Source organism: Suncus etruscus, chromosome 8 (assembly GCF_024139225.1).
Source record: "Suncus etruscus isolate mSunEtr1 chromosome 8, mSunEtr1.pri.cur, whole genome shotgun sequence".
Lineage (NCBI taxonomy): Eukaryota > Metazoa > Chordata > Mammalia > Eulipotyphla > Soricidae > Suncus > Suncus etruscus.
Window position 1 is genome coordinate 70,390,245 of NC_064855.1, and position 24,157 is coordinate 70,414,401.

The 24,157-nt window shown below is 37.6% G+C and overlaps 1 protein-coding gene across 1 annotated transcript in view; it reads left to right on the forward strand.

Annotated features, from left to right (window-relative positions):
• The window catches only part of VWA8 (von Willebrand factor A domain containing 8), a 381,934-nt gene extending 358,295 nt beyond the window's left edge, over positions 1-23,639 (forward strand). Inside the window, exons 43-45 of the mRNA XM_049778742.1 lie at positions 19,503-19,601; positions 20,865-21,103; positions 22,938-23,639. Coding sequence (XP_049634699.1) covers positions 19,503-19,601; positions 20,865-21,103; positions 22,938-23,046 — 447 coding nt within the window. The 3' untranslated portion in view covers positions 23,047-23,639. The remainder of the gene's footprint in view (positions 1-19,502; positions 19,602-20,864; positions 21,104-22,937) is intronic.
• The last annotated feature ends 518 nt before the right edge of the window (positions 23,640-24,157 follow it).

Genomic DNA, 24,157 nt, shown 5'->3' on the forward strand with positions numbered 1-24,157 from the left:
GACTGTGTTCAGCTTATATGAATGCTAGCAGGAATCACCAGGACAGCCCTGGAATAAAATTCTTAAATCATTTGGAGCACTGGGTGACCAGTGATTGGTTAAATGCTCTCTTGCATCAGCATAAATATCACCTAACATTTCAAACCTTTAGTTATTTATTTTATTTGGGGGCAAAAAGATTAGGCCACACTGATTCATGCTTAGGAAACTATATAAAAGTGCCTGGGTCAATCCATACAAAGCAAATGTTTTACCCCGATACTATAATTCTCTGATCATGTATGGAAATTTAAATCCACGTGGGCTATGAAAATCATTTAATATTATTGAAATATTTATAGTTATCTAAAATAAAATTTCCAGTTAAAGGATTACCTTTTTTTTTAAAAAATAACATCTTTGTTTAAGCCCATGATTACAAATATGTTTGTAGCTGGGTTTCAGTTATAAAAAAACAAACAAAACCCTTCACCAGTGCAACCTTCCCACTACCAATTGCCATCGCCCTTAGAAGATTGCCTTAACTTTGAGGCAGAGTTATCTGGATGTATGAAGCTACTTCTTTTGGGTTTTTAGAAATATATATTATCTTTACTGTCATGATCCATAGGACAAAGCAAAGGATGATGCCTCTGGTTTTTGGAAGGTGCCAATAGGAAGCTAAAGAGCCATGAATAGCCATCAGGGAAATAGTGTGAGCAACACAGAGCATCAATATAGCCTTAGGCCTCACAGAAAGTAGAGAGAAACTCCTATTTGTCTGTTCTACAAGTTGCTTTAATCAGTTAATGAATTCAGTTAATGAAACTGAACATGTGGCATAAGAAAAATAAAACAATATCAAGGACATAAGATCTAATTGTGTTTCTAATTGACAACTGCAAGCCAGATTATTGCCATATGACTGACTGGTTCAATTAAATTCAACAAAATTACAAACATTCACTGAACAGTTGTGCCTACAGAGTTCCCTGCCAACCTTCCTGTCTAGAGCAGAAGGTAAGGCATAGAAATCTGTAAATCTGATAGAAGATTCACAGAGAATCCTACAGTAAAGAATTAAAAACAAAGCATTCCTCTCTAGACACATCTGTAAGACATCACTCCAGTACAGTATTTTGCTGATTGTCTCATCATCCATAATAGTGAAAATAATTTCTTCAGTCTTTACAATAAACCACAGAGAAGATATCCACAGTTATAAGACAATTTAGCTCAAGTTACGCCCAAGACACCAAAATAAGCTTCTTCAAAAGTGTGCTGTAGCTTGCTTAATTTGTATGCTATTAGACTTTCAAGCGTCAGGCCTTTGTACTTAACATATCCCTTGCATTGCACTATTGTTCCATTTAAACTTTTTATGAACACAGAAATCTTTATGAAACCAGTGATTAAAATTTTTTCAGGGACAGATCTTCAGACTATTTATGGAAGGTTAGTGGAGATGAAGTGGCACAGAGAGGACAGACTGGAGGAAGCATTTCTTTTCTGCATCCTCCACTTGTCCATAGACTTGAGTACTGGGGTCTCCTCAAAAGATATTAGCTCCAGTTTCATTTTAGACCAGAGCCAAGAGCCTGACACATAAAGGTTAGGAAGCTAGAGACAGAAGGTTGCAGCCCAAGACTATCTTTTTTTATTTCCCTCCCCCACCCAAACTTTCCCCTTTACTTCCCAGTTCTTTTTACTTTAAAAATATTTAAACATATAAAAATATTGAAAAAATATTAAAAATTGGGCCGGAGGGATAGTACAGTAGGGTGGTGTTTGCTTTGCATGCAGCTGACCAGAGAGGGTCCCTGTTCAGTTCCCAACATCCCATATGGTCCCCCGAGCCTGCCAGGAGTGATTTCTGAGTGCAGAGCCAGAAGTAACCCTGAGCGTCTCTGATTGTGGCCAGAGAGATAGCACAGCAGTAGGGCATTTGCCTTGCAAGTGGCTGACCCAGGACTAATGGTAGTTCGAATCTCAGCATCCTATATGATCCTACATGCCTGCTAGGAACGATTTCTGAGCAGAGAGCTAGACATAACCCCTGAGCGCCGCCGGGTGTGGCCCAAAACAAAAACAATCAATCAGTAAATAAAGTTTTTTTTAAAAATAAGTATGAAAAAATAGTAAAGATAAATATTAATATTCCTTTGCTTTTATTTGCCAGTTAATGTTTTCTCCTACATGCTTTCTATTTCTCTCTATATATTTTTCAGGCTGAGTCTTTCCAAAAATAAATATTATAAATATCATTATACTTTATTCTTCTTCTCTTAATGTTCTTATTAAGAATATTATCTAGGGGCCGGAGAGATAGTATGGAGGCAGTGCATTTGCCTTGCATGCGGAAGGTCGGTGGTTCGAATTCCGGCATCCCGTATGGTCCCCTGAGCCTGCCAGGAGTGATTTCTGAGTGTAGAGCCAGGAGTAACCCCTGAGTGCTGCCGGGTGTGACCCAAAAACAAACAAACAAACAAAAAGAACATTATCTAATAGTACCTCAATACTACAAAATTACCACTAAGAAAATAATCTATAATCTTTAGAGCCAGAGCAATGGATAGCAGCCAACCCAGGTGACAATGTTACATAATCTATTGACAGTTTCAAGAATCTCAATGACTATTTTTCCATCTCCTGGATTGTATCACCTGTGTAAGCTTTAGAGATGCTGCAGTGTGCTGAGACCCCCTCACTTTCAACCTTTCCACTTGATTCTTTGTGACATCTTCTTAGAGTTGTCAAGGTATCTGGTTGATTTACCTTGAAATCATCAAATGCCTCCATCCCGGCCTCTTTTGGACGCTTTTCTGCAACCTCTCTCTTGGACTCTGTTCTTGTTTTGTTTGGCTTGGGCTCAGCACTCAGCTCTAGGTCACTACAGTCCAACTCTGGGAGGCTCATTCAGAATCAGCCTTCACTTTTTATTCCACCTTAACATGATCCTTGCCAAACCACAGGAACCCTTGGGCAAGAATTACTGTGCAAGAAAGGTAATTCAGTGGCAGGCCTCATTTAAAAGCCATCTGGGCTTTTTGTAAAGTTTCTCATAATTGTTCTATCAACTAAATTTAATTATTCTCAGGAATAGCATTTATGATAACTCACTTAAGAAATACTATTTTCTTGTAATCAGTATAAACTCTTATAATCTTATAATTAGAAGCATTTTAATAGTCACTAAGCACTTAAAAATTGAGAAACAATGGTGATAGTCACGTGAAGCATATTAAATTAGAATTTTTCCCCTTTATCTCTATTCCACTTGGATCATGATTTCTCAAAGTCCCTGGAAATGTTTTCACTATATGCTGAAAGCAGACCCTTTTCCAAAGCTTTAAATGTCTTAACCTATGTTTTCCAAGTGCTCAACACCAAAAGGTGATAGTTTCTCCAAAGAGAGCTCAAATAGTGACATCAGAAAACATGTTTATGAGGCTAAGAAGTTAAAATAAAAGGTAATTGCATTTGTTGTATCTATGGATATATAAGCTATATCCATAGATTTCTTGGCAATGTAATAAAAAAAATCCTTCAGAGATCTTAGAGTAGAGCTGAGTGGTGGCACTTTTCACCCCTTACCTGGCCACCACCTCCCAAGTCAAACTAAACTGCTCCTCCTTGATTGATAGTTCAAGTGTTTCACTTCTGGGCTTTTGTGAAGATTTCATTTAGGAAAAAGAGTTCCACTACTAAAAAATTTTAATGAAAGTATCAGAAAGCCATTCTAGGACCAGTGCTATATAATTATGTCTGATGGCCTGAGAGAGATTTTTTGGGCTTCATCATCCTTAGATGTAAGTGATTCATTCACTTGATAGGAGAAAATGGGCACAGGTGTTGCTACAACTAAGTAAAATAGACTTAATTCGATTTCTGGAGTATATTATTATTAAGATGTACTTGGTGGAATGAGTGAACTTGTAAATAATTTTCACTACCCTTTCTCTTACAGATAAATCAGGATTCAGAAAAGATAGTGTTTTGTCCAAGGTCTTACATAGAGCCTGAAAGCTAATATGTTCTGTTTGTTTGTTTGATTGGTTGTTGGGTCACACCGGCAGTGTTCAGGGGTTACTCCTGGCTCTATGCTCAGAAACCGCTACTGGCAGACTGGGGTGGGGTTGGGCATATGGGATGCTGAATTCGAACCACCATCCTTCTGCATGCAAGGTAAACACGCTACCTCCATGCTATCTCTCTGGTCCCTGAAAGCTAATACTTCTGACTTTATTATAGGGCCCTTTTTGCTGTGGTGGTAAATTTTTTTATTTGGATTTTTAAAAATAGTAAATTTGTTTATTGGGGGGCCATACCTAGTGGTACTTAGGGGACCATATTGGGTGCTGGGAATTAAACTCAGGTTGGCCATGTAGAAAGGAAGCATCCTACTCACTGAACTATCTCTCTAATATAAAATTATTTTTAGTTATACAATTCAAGGGGGTCATATCCAGCAATGCTTAGAGGTTGCTCCTGATTCTTGGCTGTGCTTAGGTGACTGTATAAAATGCTAGGGATTAAACCAGGATTGGCTGTGTGCAAAGCAAGAGCTTTATTCATTTTCAGGCATTCAACTGCTTTATCTCTCTGGCCCAATTAGTTATTTTTGTTTTGTTTTGTTTTGGTTTTTGGGTCACACCCAGCAACCCTGAGGGGTTACTCCTGACTCTACACTCAGAAATCACTCCTGGTAGCTTGGGGGACCATATGGGATGCTGGGATTTGAACCACCATCCTTCTGCATGCAAGGCAAATGCCCTACCTCCATGCTATCTCTCTGGCCCCATGGCACAATTAGTTTTTGATAATTACTTTGGAAAAGTGAATATCTAACAAACCAGGCAAATAATCAAATGAAATAGAAATATATAAACCAAATATATATATATATATATGTATAGATAGATACATACATACATACATATAAACCAAAAAGAAAGAGTATGTGGGGGCTGGAGAGATAGCGTGGAGGTAATGTGTTTGCCTTGCATGCAGAAGTATGGTGGTTCGAATCCCAGCATCCCGTTATGGTCCCCCGAGTCTGCCAGGACCAATTTCTGAGCATAGAGTCAGGAGTAACCCCTAAGCGCTCCCAGTTGTGACCCAAAAACCAAAAAAAAGAAAAGAAAAGAAAAGAAACAGTATGTGACAACATGGAAAATTAACATTTTCCTTTTTATGAAATAAAATTAAAGTAACTATGCAAAAGCCACAGCAAGAAAAGTCACATTATAGAGTCAAATCGTCTTCCTAACCACTATTTGATGGTGATTGGGGGCTGGCTCACACAACCAGCTGTACTTAAGGACCACTCTTGGTGCTCAGAGGCCCATATGTGGTGCTGGGAATGAAACTGGTTTGCTAACATGCAAAGCAAGAGCTTCATACCTGTACTGTCTCCCTGCCCCACCCCTTTCAGTTTTTCATAAAACCAAGAACCAGTGTAATATTTACATAAATTTCCTTATCAGCTTCCCTTAGCACTTAATCCAAAGCAGGTATTAGATATTTTTCTTTTCTTTTTTTATAATTATCTTTATTTAAACACCGTAATTACAAATATTATTATAGTTGTATGATTACAATCATGTAAAGAACACCCCCTTCACCAGTGCAACATTCCCACCACCAATTAATTTCCCAGATCTCCCTCCTCCCCACCCCCCACACCTGTACTCGAGACAGTCTTTCTACTCCCCTCATTCATTCACATTGTTATGATAGTTTTCAGTGTAGTTATTTCTCTAACTGCACTCATCACTTTATGTGGTGAGCTTCATGTAGATATATTTTTCAAAAAGATGGCTTAATCAGAATAACTGGGTGGATGTAGAAGGATGTAGAAAGGTAGGATTTACAAGGCAACGGCTGCTGGGAAATTTTCTTTTTATCAAAAATTTAGTTTATTGCCTGTAATAAAACTTTTTCAAAGGCCTCAGGAAATTTTCAAGGTTTAGATATGAGAACCAACCATTTTATCAGGCTTTGAGTAAACTATTATTTCTTCATAGAGATAAGACCAAAGAAGATTATGCAGTTATCAGAGTTTGTTCAAAGTTAAACAGAAAAACGTAATTGACCTAGTTAGGGATATAAAAATCAATCAGTAGCCAGGGGCTAAAGTGACTAAAGCAGGTAGGGCATTTGCGAACTTAGTTTTTGATCTACAGCACCTTATATGGTTCCCCAAGTCATCCAAGGGTGTCCCCTAGCACCACCAGCTATGGCCCAGAAATAAAAAATCAAAAACAAAAGAAATCACTGGCCAAACCAATCTTTCAAAAGCTTAGGTAGAGATTGGAAAGTAACAGATGTCCCAGAGCATGATGGAGAAATACTTTCTTTTTTGTTTGTTTGTTTTTGGAGGGGTAGGGAACAATTCATGTGGCCAGATGAGTAAGACAAAAAATTATGTTACATGAGTGAAACCCAAACACAATCATGTATGTAATCAAGGTGTTTAAATAAAAGAAAAGAAAAGAAAAGAAAAAAAAGAAAATGACCCTTTTATTATTGCATCAAAAACAATAAAATATGTAGTAATAACAAAAAAATTATGGCAGGTTGGGGATATAGCTCAAAGTAGAGTGCTTTTTTTGAATGTGTGTATCTATGTATGATGCATATATATATATATGTATGTATATATGTGTGTGTGTGTGTGTGATACTAAAGTCACCTGCAACTGCATTATTTATAACCAAGATACATATATATTTCATTGTGTATACACACACAATAAAAAGGGAACATGCTACCCAGGTATACAGAAAAAGAAAATCGTGGAATTTTTTACAACTTGTAGAGTCAGAAAAGTGAGTCAGAAAAGGGAAAAAAGGGCAGGAGCAAGAGTAGGGAATTTGCCTGTGGCTAACCATAGTTCGATCCTTAGCATCCCAAAGATCCCCTGAGCAGAGAGCCAGGAATAACCCCTGAGCATCACTGGGTGTGGCCCAAAAATCAAAGGTGAAAAAAAGGAAAAGGAAAAATGCCAAATGATCTCACTCATATTTGGAGGACACAGAATTGAGCACTACTTTTCATTTGTGAAGTGAACTCACAACCTTAAAGGTTGTAAAGAGCATCAAAATGAATTTATAGAAGCATTCTAAACTGCCTGGAATTATACAAGCACTATTATTCATTTAGCATATTGCTCTATACTTTCAATGACCTTGTGAAGTGAATTAAAATAGAGATTAGCCCTCTTTGGTGGATTAAGTGGTGTCCAGGTAGTACAACCTTAGAGCTCACTGACACAAGCATTATTTACAATGTAGAAACAAGATTAACCAAAAAAAAAAAAAATCAAACAAGGGGCCGGAGCAGTGACGCAGCAATAAGGTGTTTGCCTTGCACAGTCTCATCCAGGACGGACCATTATTCAATTCCCCAACATCCTATATGGTCCCCCAAGCCAGGAGTGATTTCTGAGTTCATAGCCAGGAGTAACCCCTTGAGCATCACCAGGTGTGGCCCAAAACCAAGAAAAAAAAAATGAATGTAGAAACAAGATTTGAAAGGTTAAATGACTTTCCTTGGGTCAAAAAACTTTGTTAATATCAGACTAAATCAGAGTCTTTGACCTTCAGAACATGCTTTTTTCCTATATTGACTTCTATTATATAAAGAAAAATTACCTGATATAATAGATCATTGACTAATATTCTGGAATCCTATTGCCCTGTCTCTTGACCTTTAAATCATATATTTTTCTATTATTGTTTGTTACCTACTGTTTTTGAAGCCTCCTAGAATGGTAGATTTGGATTTGTAATGTTTAGAATATCACATTGTAATTCATCACAAATAGCCTCAGATGGTTGTCTCATCCCTATTTACATAGCCTTTCCTAAACTTAGCAAAGTTTTTTTTTAAGCATTAAATTCTTTTTTTCTTTTAATTTATTTATTTAAAGTAAATGTATCACATAGTTGACATAACTGATCATAATACATTTGTTTCAGGATGACAGAAAGCGAAGTTATTAAAAAATAGAAAATCAAAAAAAGAAAAAAAAAAGGAAAAAAGAAGAAAAAGTTCATTAGCAAGTATATTTGTAAAAATTATTGTATCACCAATAAAGTCATTAATACAGTAGCAGAAGGTTTAGTAAACAACCCCCTTTTTTTTTTTAAATTTTCACTAATAGCATGTAAATTTCTTTTATTTTTATTTTTATTTTTATTTAAACACCTTGATTACATACATGATTGTGTTTGGGTTTCAGTCATGTAAAGAACACCACCCATCACCAGTGCAACATTCATTTTTTTTGTGTGTGTGTGGTTTTTGGGCCACACCCAATGACACTCAAGGTTTACTCCTGGCTATGTGCTCAGAAATCGCTTTAGGCTCGAGGAACTATATGGGACACCGGAGGATCAAACTGTGGTCCATCATAGGTTAGTGCGTGCAAGACCAACACTCTACTGCTTGCACCACTGCTCCAGCCCTGAATTTTTAAATTCTTATTTATATAAATAGCTCATAGCTTTTTTGTTCTAAACAGAGCTTTCTTTGAAATCTAAATATCAAAGAATATCCTTTTTATCTGACAAATCTTTGTCTAAGACCAAAAACTCAACATTTGTTTTCTTTTGTAATACTTTTCTCTAAATGAATGAGATTCTTTTTTTTTAATTGCTTTATTTAAAGACCAGGTATTACATAGTTGCTTATAGTAAATACATTTGTTCCAATACCAATTCCACCACCAATATAAAATTCCCTCCCCATTGTCCTCAGATTCCCATCAAGCCTATTCTTTTAGTAGACATAAAATAATATATTTAATATTGCTTTTTAATTGATTAATGGTAATAAAATTGTTTCTTAAGTAGTGCAATAAGAAAATGTGTGAAAATTAATGTATCTCAAAGTGACGTAGGTCATAAGTCATCAGGTTTGCTAAGTGATTTGTTGCTAGTTGATTTTCTGTTATTTGCTTTGTTTCAGGTGGCTTTGAATCCATTTTGGCATCTAAATTGGTGTGTTCCTATTGGGGTGACAGCAATGAAAATTTGGGAATTATATTACATGGCAATGTATTTCAGCTGCACAGTCCAAGTTCTTTGGCTAATATTGCAGCTTTTGGGGGGATGTGGTTTCAGATGCCCACACTCACTCCAAAAAAATCCTGCAGATGTCAGCCCAAATACTGGCATACTTGGAGTTTTGGTTAGTTTGGCCTCTCTATAGAACTCCATGGTTGAGTATTGAAGCTGGGGCCATTGGTGAAGCAGTGGTTGTGGATTGTAGATACAGTGGGCATGGTTTCAGCAGGATACCTCTGCTCCCCATTTCCTCCTGAGATTTTCATTTTCAGCTGTGGAGCCAGTGTATCCATGATTTTTCACAGCTCAGTATACATCTCTTGAAAATAGAGTGAGTCTATGGAGCTGGCTGAATATAGACACAGCAACTGCATTTGTGAGTGTATGAGATTCTTAAAAGAAAATATAATAATAAGGAGAACTTAAATAAATTCATAAAGCAAAAAAGTAATAAAATTGTCTGCCTTAGTTTAGACTTTTGTCTAGGTTTGTTTAGGGGCCATACCGAGGGGATATGCTCAGCGGATCATTCAGAGCAGGGGACTGAACACAGATTACTGCATTCAAAGCATATGCTCCAATCCCAAGATCGGTCTCCCCAGAGCAATACAGATTTCTTTACTATATTGTCTAATATTTATGTTCAATGCTAAATGACTCAATCAATAATTTAAGAGATGCAATGAAAAGTGGAGGTTTTGATCAGAAATATTTGAGCTATTTAGAAAAAGTTATAACCTAGTGTTCAGTGGTTTGGTGATGACACCAAGATTTTTTTTATTTTGGGTCACACCCGTTTGACGCTCAGGGGTTACTTCTGGCTAAGCGCTCAGAAATTGCCCCTGGCTTGGGGGGACCATATGGAACGCTGGGGGATCAAACCGTGGTCCTTCCTTGGCTAGTGCTTGCAAGGCAGACACCTTACCTCTAACGCCACCTCGCCAGCCCGACACCAAGATTTTTGGTAGTGACACTTGTGTTTCCTGTCATGCTTAGGGCTCTCTCACATCTTCTTGACATCAGTTCTGACAGGAACATGACTGGGTGAATGACAGAATCAGTGTACATGAAAAAGTTCGTATGCTTTTTACTTTAACCCAGACATTTTTAAGCATCAGTAAATTTCTGTTAGCAAAACATGTCTGGATCCTAGAATATACTAATATTTAAGATACAAAGTTGTATTTTTTTTACAATTGCTTTATTAGATGTGAGCATGCAAAAGTATAGCACATATTGTTATACATACAGATATATATGAATTTATACATGCTGTGAGAATAATAGAATGTGAGATCATTTGGGATCAGATCTAGGCATTCAAATATATAGGTCATCTACTCTACAAATTGAACCACATCGTAGCCTCCTCCTCCTTTCTTTTCTTGTCTTCTTTTTTCTTCTCTTCATTTTCTTCCTCCTCCTTTTCTTCCTCTTCTTCTTCTTACTCTTCTTTACAGTATTCTTTTTACTCTTCTTCACCTTATTCTTCTTACTCTTTTTCTTTGCCTTATTCTTCTTCCTCTTCTTCCTCCTCTTCCTCTTCTCACTCTTCCTCCAACTTCTCTTCCTGGGTCTCTGGGACTTCAATGATTCCTATGTTGTTTCTGTTAAATTTATCAAAGACTTCTATTTTTATCTGTTCACATTCTCTAAGTAGTTTAGACATTGTCTGATAATTTTCTTTAAGGTTCTTTTCCAATCTCTTCTGTTGGATGGAGTTGTTCTGTATTTCATTCTCTGGCTCACTGACCCTGTTTGGAGACGCAATTACTCCAGTGAAGAGGCTTTCCATTGAGGTTTTCCATTCATAAACCGAGTTTTTCAGACCTCTATTTTAGTATGAAGTTTTCTCATTTCAATCTTCATATCCTCTTGATTTGTGTTCCATTCAAGACTATCTATGCTTTCTTTGAGCTCCATAAACATCCTCTGTAATTCTTCTCCAAACACCTTATCTAAGAGGATACCTAGCTGTTTGGTACTTTAAGGGTCATCAGAGCAGCCATCTTCATTCTCTATACATGGGGTTGTACTGCATTGTTTCCCCATTTGAGGCTTGTAGTGTGCTTTTTACTATTTGCTGAGGTGAGGTTCGGGGTTAAAAGATGTGCAAGGCTGCAGATCAAAGGTTCCTCTGGCTGCACCCAAAAAGCAGGCAGAGAGCAGGGCAGCAGTCCTTTATAACGGCTCTGGATGCCCGATCACACGGCAGGAATCACCCCCACATTGGTTGGGTGGGACATCTTACCGGGTTTGGGTCCTAGAAGGATTATGTTCACTGGTCTCTTCTGGGCTGCCTCCGACCGAAAGAAAGCAGGGTTCAGGGCAGCAGTCCTTTATGATGGCTCTGGGTGCCCAATTACACGGCAGGAATCAGTCACCACGTTGGTTGGGTGGGACATCTTACCAGGTTTGGGTCCTGGAGAGATTATGTTCGTCAGTGACTTCTGGGCTGTCTCCCACAACACAAAGTTGTATTTTTAATGGAAGCATAAAACGACTTAGAGTTACATACATGGGAATTGTGGTACATTTGGATGTTCTTTGGATTCTTCTCAAGTACTTCATTTACTTTGGGCACACAGTGTCCCCATCTAGATGATGAGAACCAGAGCCAGCAAGCCATTTTATAAGCCTATCCTGACTCTTAGGTATGTCTTCTCAGACTAATTTACAATAATAACTAGTCACAGAGAAAACAGATTCTTCTGCAAATAGGAAAAAACTTAGTGCAAATGGAGGGAGGAAGAAAAAGTCTGTAGCATACTTAACTCATTTGCCAGAAATAGTATAGGATGCTCTTTTTCTCCTGAATGAATAATTAAATTATTTTAAAGTATTATTAAATGTTTAATCATCCAATATCTGTTTTTGCTAAATATGCATCAACTCATTTGGCTGTATTTTTTTGATAAATGACTAATAACGTTTTCTAGCCAATTTTATCAGCATTTTAAGTAGATACATGTTCCATATGTTCTAATATTTATTTCCACAGCTTTATCCACAGTCATCTGATTAGTAAGAACTTTGTCAAGTAGAGGGAGGGGAATCACTTAAGGACTTTGTGAAACTGAAAGAGGACTCATGGCACTGGATACAGAATTGGAGGAAGCAGAGAGAGGAACTGAATCAGAAAACATTACAACAAGCAGTGAATGAGTATTCTTTAAAAAAAAAAAAAAAACCCACAACCCCACCAATACTGCTGACTACCTCATAATAATTTCTTTCTTCAAAAAATTAAAAAATACAGGAGGCTTCATCTTCTAAGAACCTGTTAATGAGATTATGCTGATTCTTTCAGGTTTTTTTTTTTTTTGGTGGGGGGGCGGTCACACCCACTGGTGCTGAGAGGCTACTTCTGGCTCTGCTCTCAGAAATCACTCCTGGCAGGTATGGGGGGCCATATGGGATTCCAGAATTTGAACTACTGTCTGCTCTGTATCAGCTGCGTGCAAGGCAAACATGCTACCACTGTGTTATCTCTCCAGCCTGATGCTGATTGTTCCTATCCAGCCACACAGTTCCAAGAAACTGAGGCAGGCCAGCAGCAGACAGACCAGCAGTAGGACTTTTTATGTGACTCAAAAGAGTCATTTTGCCAAAGGCCTGTAAGCCCCCCCAAAAACACAATTAATGAGTCATACTGCAATACATAAAGAACACCACCACACTGCAAAGGTCACAATGGAAAAACAAAGCTGAACATCACCATGCTAGAGAAAGAAAATGATAGTTCTGATGACCCAATATGGTATCAGCTACATATATAACCTTTCTGATAAAGACTTTAGAGAGGAAATGTTGAGGATGTGCAAGGAACTCAAAGAAACCACAGAATAGACATTCAAAAAGACTCAAGACGATATGAGAGTCGAAATGAGAAAACTTCAAACAAATGGCAGATCCAAAAAACTTAATAGGTGAAATAAAAAGCTCACTGGAAGGTCTCACCAGCAAAGTAACAACTACTGAAGACAGAATCAGTGAACTTGAAGCTGGGCTTCCAGACAACAGCAGAAGGTGGAAAAGAGTCTTAAAATTAACAGAAGATGAAAAAAAAAATCCTTAAAGTAAATCAACAAACAATAAAACTTGGTATTCAATGGAAATAACATAAAAATCACTGGAGTTTAAGATAGCCAGAAAGAAAATCCTTATAAAAAAGTAATAGTCAAAGATATCATTGCTGGGGCCAGAGAGATAGCATGGAGGTAAGGCATTTGTTTTTCATGCAGAAAGTCGGTAGTTCGAATCCCGGCATCCCATATGGTCCCCTGTGCCTGCCAAGGGTGATTTCTGAGCATAGAGCCAGGAATAACCCCTGAGCACTGCCAGGTGTGACCCAAAAGAAAAAAGAAAGAAAGAAAGAAAGAAAGAAAGAAAGAAAGAAGGAAGGAAGGAAGGAAGGAAGGAAGGAAGGAAGGAAGGAAGGAAGGAAGGAAGGAAGGAAGGAAGGAAGGAAGGAAGGAAGGAAGGAAGGAAGGAAGGAAGGAAGGAAGGGAAAGGAAAGGAAAGGAAAGGAAAGGAAAGGAAAGGAAAGGAAAGGAAAGGAAAGGAAAGGAAAGGAAAAGAAAAGAAAAGAAAAGAAAAGAAAAGAAAAGAAAAGAAAAGAAAAGAAAAGAAAAGAAAAGAAAAGAAAAGAAAAGAAAAAGGAAAGGTAAAAGGAAAGGTATCATTGCTAAGAAGTCCCTAGAGCTGAAGAGTGCATATACCCACATCCTCAATACCCTTAGTACTTGCTAAATGTGACTGAAAGAAAAACACTCAAAGGCACATCCTAGTCACAATGATGAAAACCAAAGAGACAGAATACTGAAATCAGCAAGATCAAAAAAGGAAATTATATACAAGAAAGCATCCTTAAGATTTACAGCAGCTGGGGACCGGAGTGATAGCTCAGTAGTAGAGCATTTGCCTTGCATGTGGCTGACCCAGGAGGGACCTGAGTTTAATTCCCAGCGTCCTATATGGTCCTCTGAGCCAGGAGTGATTTCTGAGCACATAGCCAAGAGTAACCCCTGAGCATCACTGGGTGTGACCCAAAAAACAAACGAAAATTTATAGCAGATATATTACAAGCAACCCTTTCATCCCAAAGGCAGTGGTGGGATACAGTGGAAAAAACTCAACAAATTAGCACCTCCTCAAAAATAATTCACCCAACCACACTCTCAATCAGGTTCTAAGGAAAAATACATAGTTTCATAAATGAACAAAAGCCCAGGAACTTTATAGACAAAAAAAACTTTCAAAGAAGAACTAAAGGGGGTACTTTAAGGCAAGACAAACTATAGATACATCAGACTACTACAAAAAAGATTAAAAAAAATTCTGTCACAATAATTTCTCTCAATGTCAGTGATCTAAATGCACTAATTAAGAGACAATGGCAAAATTGATCAGAAAATTGAATCCAACATTCTTCTTTCTGCAAGACACATATTGAATAGTCAGAGAAAATATAGACACAAAGGCAAAGGTTTGAAAACTATCCTTCAAGCAAATAATTTCCTGGAAAAGGCCTGGATGTCATATTAATATCAGATGACATAAGCTTCAGGCTCAAATATTATGGCACAGAGAGGGTCATTTCTTAATAATCAAGGGCCTAGTACAGCAGGAAGAAGCCACACTCCTAAACATATATGCACTTAATGAAAGGCCAGAAAAATACTTAATACAACTGCTAATAGATTTGAAGAAAAAAGTCAATAGCAATTCAATAGTAGTGGGAGATTTCAATACCACTTAGTCATCTCTTGATAGTTCAACCAGGCTAAAACTCAGCAAGGATATGGTAGGTTTGAATGAAGAAATGGAAGGAAAGGTTTAGGTTATACATATATTAAATGTATGTAATTATATACATAGGACTTTTTATCTTGCAAAACCCTAATACACACTCTTCTCCAATATACCTGGGACATTTTCCAAGATAGATCATATGCAGGGCCACAAAACATATCTTGATAAAAATTAAGCGGTTAGAAATTGTATCAACTTTCTTCTCAGACCATGATGCACTGCAAATAAAAGTGAATTACAAACAGAAATGGATAAATAATGCTAACACCTAGAAATCAAACAGCTCACTCCAGAATAACTAGTAGGTAAGAGAAAATCAAAAGGTTCCTGGAAACAAATGAGAATGAAGACACATATTGTCAGAATTTGTGGGGCATAGCAAAAACAGTATTAAGAGGAAAATTTATAGCTATGCTAGTATTCATCAAGAAGGAAGAAAAGGATCGATGCCCACATTCTCCACCAGAAAAGAAAAAAAAAAAGAAAGAGGGAAAAAAAACAAAGAAGGAAGAATAGGCCTCCACAAATAACTTAATGATAATGGCATAGCTTAAGATAGCACAGCGGTGTTTGCCTTGCAAGTAGCCAATCCAGGACCAAAGGTGGTTGGTTCGAATCCCGGTGTCCCATATGGTCCCCCGTGCCTGTCAGGAGCTATTTCTGAGCAGACAGCCAGGAGTAATCCCTGAGCAGTGCCAGATGTGGCCCAAAAGCCAAAAAAAAAAAAAAAAATAGAAATTGGAAAATTACCAACAAAAAGCAGGCAGAAGAAAAGAAATAATAAAACTCAGAGCAAAAAAAAAAAAAATGAGCTGCAAAACCACAAAAAAATCCAAAAGATCAATGAGAGCAAGAGCTGGTTTTTTGAAAAAAAAAAAAAAACAAGATCAATAAACCATTAACAAGACTCTCACAGAGAGAGAACCCCCAATAACTTGAATCAGAAATGAAAGGGAAATGTCACAGCAAACACAACTGAAATTCGAAAGTAATCAGAGATTACTTTGAGAATCTTTATGAGAGAACCTAGAATAAATGAATAAATTTTTGAACTCCTATAAACTCCCAAGGCTGAACCAAGATGAAGTGGAATGCCTGAACAGACCTATTACTATTAAGGAAATTGTAATGGTAATCAAAAGGCTTCCCCACCCCACCCCCCAAAAAAAAAAATCCCAGGCCCAGATGGATTCATTATTGCATTTGGCAAGTGTGGTGCTTTTCTGTTCATTTGCTTAAATTTCCAGGGGACCACTGAGTAATGTTTTTTCTGATAAAGGACTAGTAGGTCAAATTGAGTATGTCTATTCTAGGTTACCCTCCTGATTCCTAATCACCAGTTATACTCAGATTATCTAAAGCCAATTTTCAGAGCCTATGTTGTCTGCTTTCTTAGGTTCAGTGGCAGAGGGGTAGAGGGTTGGTTTCAGCACCCAGTGTACTGGATGGTAAAATAATTGTATAGTGAGGTGTGAGGGTCAGTTACCCACCCTCATGCATATGAGGCACCTCACAAAAGAGTATAGCTCCAGGTGTGGAGAGAGAAGACTATATTGGCTGCAGGCTAGGTACTTCTCTTTCACACACTGTCACATTATACAAATACATGTAAATACACGCATTTTGGAATTGACCCTTGGCTTTCACCAGGGCATTGGAATGTCTATCAAAATAGAAGATCAGATGTTTTTATTGAACTATTTGTGACATGATTTATAGCCTTGTAATACTAAAATATATAATAGGCTCATTCGTACACATGTTCCTTCCAATTATAATTTGATTGTCCATTTCACATTAGTCATTTTTTAGTTTTAAAAGTAGGAATATAGGGGCTGGAGAGATAGCATTGAGAGGTAAGGCGTTTGCCCTTTCATGGCAGGAGGTCCATTGGTTCGAATCCGGTGTCCCACATGGTACCCCCGTGCCTGCGAGGAGCAATATCTCCTGAGCCCTGAGAGCCAGGTATAAACCCCTGAGCACATGGCCGGGTGTGATCCAAAAACCACAAAAAAAAAAAAAAAAAAGAAGGAATATATATTTCTTTCCTCAAACTAGGCCATCTGACTTCCATGCCCACTGCTTTCACTCTGCAGCCTATAAATGCAAACCTTTTTCCACCACACCCAATTAGATAATGGCAATTTCTTTTTTTTCTTTTTTGGACCACACCCTGTGATGCTCAGGGGTTACTCCAGCTACGTGCTCAGAAATTGCTCCTTGCTCAGAGGGACCATACGGGATGCTGGGGATCAAACCCAGGTCTGACCTGGGTAGGCCGTATGCAAGGCAAATACCCTATCGCTGTGCTGTCACTCCAGCATTCAATTTCTTTCTTAAGCCACAGATCTTTCCCTAAAATTTCCCCCACAAATACTGTCACTGAGTCTGATATCCAGAGGTTATTAGTTTCCATTGACTTTGATGATCATGGTTAGCGGAATTCAGCATGATTGCACAACCCTTTCTGAAAACATTTGCAATACTCTCCCTGGCCAGTTGTCCAGTTGTCCAGCCTTTGACTTTGTCTTTTTCACTCTGCAAGTTGTCTTTCTTTCACCAACTCAGGAAAATACTCTTAAGGTTCAGTTAGAAAGGTCTATGACCTCCACTGTATGTTTACTTTTAGTGACAGTGCCATACTCCTGGGGAGGTGGCTAGATCTTGAAAGTATAAAAGTAGATTTCTAGGGGTTGAAGAGATAATACAGAGGGAAGAGAACATGCCTTGCCAATGGCCAAACTGGGTTCAATATCCCCAGAAACTCATTTAGTCTCCCAAACCCCTTAGAAGTGGTCCTTAAGCTTAGGGCCAAAAGTAAATCCTGAGCACCACTGGGTATGATCCAAAAACATACCAAAAATTGATTCTAATTTAATGTTTCCCATAGACCATTTCTGCAACTCTGAAATGGAAATCATCTCAAATTTCATAACTTACCTACTTCCTATTTTTAGCATAGGGAATCTTTTGTTGGCTGATGGGGGCTGGGAATTGGGCATTATACCCAGCAGTGTTCGGGAGACCACAAGCAGTGCCAGAGATTGATCCACAATTGGTTGCATGCAGCACAAGGAACTTACCTCTCATACTATCTCTACAAACTTTATATTGCTTTAACTTCCAGTAATATGATTTCATTTGTTTTATGGGTTGGATTTTTGGTGTTGGTTAGCTAGTTTAATTAAACACCATTTATCACACCATTGCCAGAGCAAGGATAGTATGAGAGTGCAGCCCACTCTCTAAGTTTATTTGTCCAAGAATGTAATCAACATGTTGACCCAAATTGATTGCAAACCGCTCTTGAAACATTTGTGCATAAATGCGCACTCACGAAACAAAAGCCAAAGATAAATAAGATATAGATTTGCTTCAAAGAACTATCATTTTAAAAGAAATAGCCATGAAATTTATACAATTAAATATTAACAGAAGCTATCTTTGAATAATAAGCTTGTGAATCACTTTACACTTTTCTATAATTTCTGCAGTGATTATGTTTCACTTTTGTGTTCAGAAATTTTATATTATAATTATTTTATATTTTTCCAATCATAGCTTATCAAAACTGTAGCAGCTTTATATAGTGTTCATTTTTGTTCCATTTCTGTTATTCAGAAATCCAGAAAGGCCCAGCTGACTTATCTATTGCAAAGCCTTACAAAGCTGAAACTAGAGCATTAGTCAGATTGGGTTCTTGCAAGAAAGTTCTGGAAAAAAATATTCTTCCAAAATTGTTAGTGAAACTCAGTTCCTTTTTCACTCTTAGGCACAAACTTCCCATTCCTTATTGGTTCTCAGCCAGGATTGCCTTAGATACTATTCTTGGGCCCTTGCCCTTATGATGCCTTCTATTTCAACCCAGAAAACTCCTACATGTGACTTCCTATAAAACTGCAAATCTTCCCTTTCAGTTCTCAGCCAAGTAGAGGAGGCTGCTTTCCTGATTAAAAATATCACTATCCACATTTTAATTGTGCTTTTTTTAAATTAGGAAATACCTACAAGACAATTTTGTGTTTTAGGGAATGATGTCACCACATTGCACCCATTAAAGTGCCTATAGAGTTTTGAGGTCCCCTTCTACTTTTAATCCACTCTACCTTTTCAAAACCTCTATTCTGAGATCAGAGTATAAGGATTTGTTTGAATTTAACTTTTATCTCTTCCTCCCCTCTTTAAAGTTCACCCTTGCTTTAATTGGACCCACCCAGGTAATTTTCCTTTTCATTAACTCAGTCAACTGGCATGTAAAATCCCTTTGCCATAGCACATATTCACAATCTACCACATTCACAGGTCCTGCACCAACTTTAGTACTATACAGATGTGCAGAGTGGGGTAAGATGGGGGACCAGGAAGACAGGAATCTTGGGGTTCATCTTTTCCTTCCAGTTTTAGTATGTATTGTGTGATTGTTTTTAACTCCACTGAAATTTCAGCAACCACTACAGAGCAGAAATCAAAGACTTGACTGGAAATGTCACAGCCTGAATTTCTCCATGCCATACACATTGATCTTTGCACTTCTCCCTGGTCAGCAGTTCCTGATACTAACAAATTAAAGTGGTAGAAGATCATAAGTCTGAAAAAAATTTGATCAAAGACATCTAACGCTTATTCTTTTACCTCTAGTATGACATCGCTGCACACTCTGGAGATGGCTTCAACATTGCTCTAGTTCCACTGAACAAAATCCCCAAGGACAACAAGCAAAGACTAGAAATTCTAAAGGTAAAAGTATTTAATTACATATATCCTATGAAACTTTGCACTACATTAGGTAAAGTTTCTCTGGTCACTGAAAAGCTTTATTAAAGCAGCAGCATATATGGAAGAGGGCAGGAGGGAGACTCCTTTTCCAGACATTTAAATATTAAACTAAGAAACAATCATGGTTAACATCCCTTAATCCATAATATAAAAGTTAAACTTTGTTCTTTACATCTTTATACAGTTCTTGACATTGTATTTGAATTCTACAACCTATGTGGATCCCTACCCATATCCTAAACAGTTCTTCTGAAGTCCTAGATATAGATATTTGTTACGTAAAATGACTGTTCTAGTCCTACAGTCCAGCACCAGCCAGCCATAAAAGAATCCACCCCTTTAAGTAAAATCCTAATTGTGATTGGCTGGCTAGGTCTATAAACTCACTTTCTTCTTCCCACCCCCACCCCCCAAGACTTGGGGTGGAGAGGTGTTGGCAATTAGAAGAGACAGTTGAAGCAGCAATTGGATGGAACTATTTCTTTCCCTAGCTATGGCTTTTCTCCCTGATTTGGACAGACCTTTTGCTTTTCATTGTATACCTGTTCCTTTTACCTGGCCCTTAATCTGACCTTACCCTGATCCCAAACCCATTTCTCTCTCCCTCTTTTTCTCTTTCCTGGCCTATGGGTTTGTCATGGGCCTCTGGGCTTCTCTAATAAAAAGAATTGAGATATTTGGCAGTCTTGCCTACAAGGTCCCTCTGGATACCAGCAGCATGGGCTCATCTCCAGCAGCTTGGCTCTGACAGACCATAATTAGAGTTATCCTCTAACCCCATTTTATGTATTCTTAATATTTTCTAATAACAGTTCAGTTTCACATAACTCTAGAAATACACATCATAATTTGAAAGTAAATTCTTCCATTGCTGTTGACGTAAGTATAGTGTTCCAATAAATGTTTTAGTCATTTGAAAGAGTTCATTCTTGACTCTTCTTATAAAATCCCCATCCTCTGGTATGATTCAAAGCTTTATATTTTCTCACTTTAAATAGCAATTTGCATTTTAAAAGAGTCAATTGGGATAGTTCTGGAACATTTCCTTTTCTTAAAAGTCTTTACCACATACAAACAACACTCTCTACTGTGTCCTTCTAAGAGGCAAAATAGAGCTAATAGAACTCATTCAGTAGTTTCTTATTCATGTGTCATCACTGATATTTATCATGTTTGTTGAAAAACTTTCTTACTGATGGCTTTGGTCCTCAACTCTTACCCCAGGTAATGCATGCCCATGCTCAGTTCTGCATGAGCGGGGACCACACTTTAGAGGGGACAGAACATGCTATCAAGGAAATCATCAAGGAAGAAGCTGATGAGTACTTCGTTATTGTCTTGAGTGATGCGAACCTGTCACGTTATGGAATACATCCTGCCAAGTTTGCCCAAATCCTGACAAGTAACCCTCAAGTAAATGCATTTGCCATTTTCATTGGATCTTTGGGTGATCAAGCAACTAGGTAAGTATCATCTCAAAATCCCAAAAAGGTAGGGGAAAAAATCTGAGAACTCAGTTGGTGCAAACTATTTTAGGGACTCATTATTGTGAGAGGAGTCAGTTTATGTTTACATTGCACTCAAAAGACTGAGCATCTACTAATTTCCTACAAAGAGATTCTGTGTATATCTATATTTCTGTGGACATCCACAATGTATAAATGTTTGTACATAGGCAGACATCTCCCCTCATTTATATATATAAATAAAAACCTCAATGAGGAGGAATATAAATATACTATTTTCTGCCTGAACCAAATGTTGTTCCCTTCCTCCTACAAATACTACCCTTCCCCCATTCCATTCCTGAGAGTGCTAGGCCAAGTGGCCCTGGCCATAAATATACATACATCCTTCTTTATAGGGTGACCAAGCTGGTGTAACGCATAGAGAAAATGTAAGATAGTGTGCTATACTGAACATTCAGAGTTTTTTTAATCGCCAAACAATAAATATATTGTGGATTATCAAAAAGGAGAGATCTGGAAACACTTATTGCTTATACACACTAAGACTTAAAGTTTTGGATTGCAAGTACAAAGACTTCACAGTTTTTCTCTACTTGAAATACTTAGAAGAAACAGATAACACAAATATATTTTCTCCCTTACAAACATCATACAGATGACAAATGTCTTTTTTGCTATTCTATCTCTTTATCTGTTATATTCTATGGCACAGAATTCAATATAGGCTAGGAAATGTTTTAATTTCTAAAGTACTGGCATCTTTTTCTCTATTTGTTGTGGGTTTTTAGAATAAAGTTAAGACCACACTTAATAGCATATAATCACAGTCACTTTTTTACAATGAATTTTTTTATTTTTGTGAGTTAGCTCTATCTCCTAGAGCACATGTTTATTCTGCCCTGACTTTCTTCAGCATCAGCCCAGTTTTAGATGGAAAGCTTAGCTACTGGCTCAGCTCAAATAGCTATTTTGTCTTTCTAGTGAACAGATCCTGCTTGAATACTTAAGAAAGCACAATAATACCCTTGTGGTTTCCTAGGGACATGGTCCAACATCTACTGGCAAGAGATATGTTGCAGATTTAGTTGGTCTACCAGGCATGCCAAATATATGATACTACACAGGATGGTTGACTTTTATTAAATGTCATTCCAAAACCAAACTTTGTTGGCATAGTGAAAGGAGGCGTGCTTTTGGGTAGATCTGCCTTGCACTTTTATTACTTTCAAAAATGGCCCTTTGTTCCAGAAGATAAAATGGCATTAAAAAATATTACCATGAGCCTCTATAACCTCACTGTCATCAAAGCAGAAATTGCGTAATTCAGATTGCATTTCACATTGCGTTGTGTGATGTGGGGTATAGGAGAGAAGGAAAGAGAAAGAACTGCTTTCTTTGGGCTGGGCAACATTGTTTGAAGCCTGCTTGCTCTGAGTATAATGCAAAATAAGGCCAGCACATTTCCTGGATCCAGGTGAGGGAATCCCACACTGGTCCTGAGGGTTCTGATTTATCAAAGAAATTTTCATATCAAAAAGGAACAGTAATAAAAGAGAGGTTGTTGTTTCTTTTAATTTGCTCCTTTTCTCTCTGAAAGACTTTTTTTTTTTAATTGACTGCTTTCAGGGTGCCTCTCCCTTTTGCTGTTCCAGGGCTTTCATAGCCTACTGACAGCCAGTTCAATCACAGGCAGGACAAGCTATTGGAAAGTAAAAACTTCCTTTTCTTAAAAAAAAAAAAAAAAAAAAAATCTTGGACTGTGCATTGGGAGGAGAGAAGGTGGCCCCAATTTGTAATGGTAATGTTCTTTCCCTTTCCATCCTGCCAGACTTCAGAAAACCTTGCCAGCAGGCAGGTCTTTTGTTGCCATGAATACCAAGGATATTCCTCAGATTTTACAACAGATCTTCACCTCCACCATGTTGTCCACAATTTAAGAAGTCTCTTCTTTACCTTGGTGAGCCTCGGGATTGAACCAACATTGCAGCAGAGTCCTTAGAAGAGAAGATACCTATCAAGCAAACCCTGAAAAGACAGAACAAACCTTTCCTGCAGTTGACTTCATTTGCTCAGTGATCAGAATTCAGAAAAGCAGCCACAGGAGACTATAAGCACTGATCTATAAGCACTGATGAGTCACAATTCATGAGAGGAGATAAAATGACCTGATGTTTTAGAGGAAAGGTCAAGGTCAGAGGAATATAGTTTGGATACTATGGTGCTTGATTTGTTTCCAGAAATTCCAGCCAAAGAGAATCATTTGTTTTTTGCTGCAACACTTCATCTGGCCATCTACTATAATGCAAGTGACCCCATCAAACAAAGCTGTTGAATCCACATTCAGACATCAAGATACCAGTTCCAACAAGTCCATCAAAACTACTCCTGTCTAATTATTCTTTTATTTTCTCCTACACTCTTTTACCTAGGAAATTATTTAAAGTATTTGACCCACTTAAAAATTTTCTAGCATTAATATTGTATATAAGATTTGATTTTCTGAATAAATAATTTTGTTTCTTGTTCAAAACCCTAAAGAGTCAAAAGATTTTTGACTTCCTTTTGCCAGGTGGCTTTAAGTAAAAAAGAATAAATGCTTTGTTCTCCTGTCCCAGTGGAAGTGATAAAGGATGTGTCTTGCCTCAAGTTTCCTGTTTCCTCTTTGTTCTGATGATTTTCAGAAACATTTATACACTACTCCATCTTGTTGTCTTAGATATATTGTGCAAAATAAATGTTTAAAGGAAACACTGAGACTATTCATATAAAATGATTTTACATAAGTAAAAATAAGTCAATAGTTTAGACTGAATAACCAGAGATGTCTTTCACTAAAAACACAAAATAACTTTTTCCTATGTATCATTCTTTATTTTCAAAGTGTACCTTTCTCTCCACCCATACTGGGCTGCCCTTTCTCAGTAAGTTCTATATCACTATTTCATTACAAGTTTAGTATATGTGCTAAAAAGGCAAGCACACATCCATGTCACCATTTCAAGTATTTCTTTTTTTTTTTTTTTGGTTTTTGGGCCACACACGGCAGTA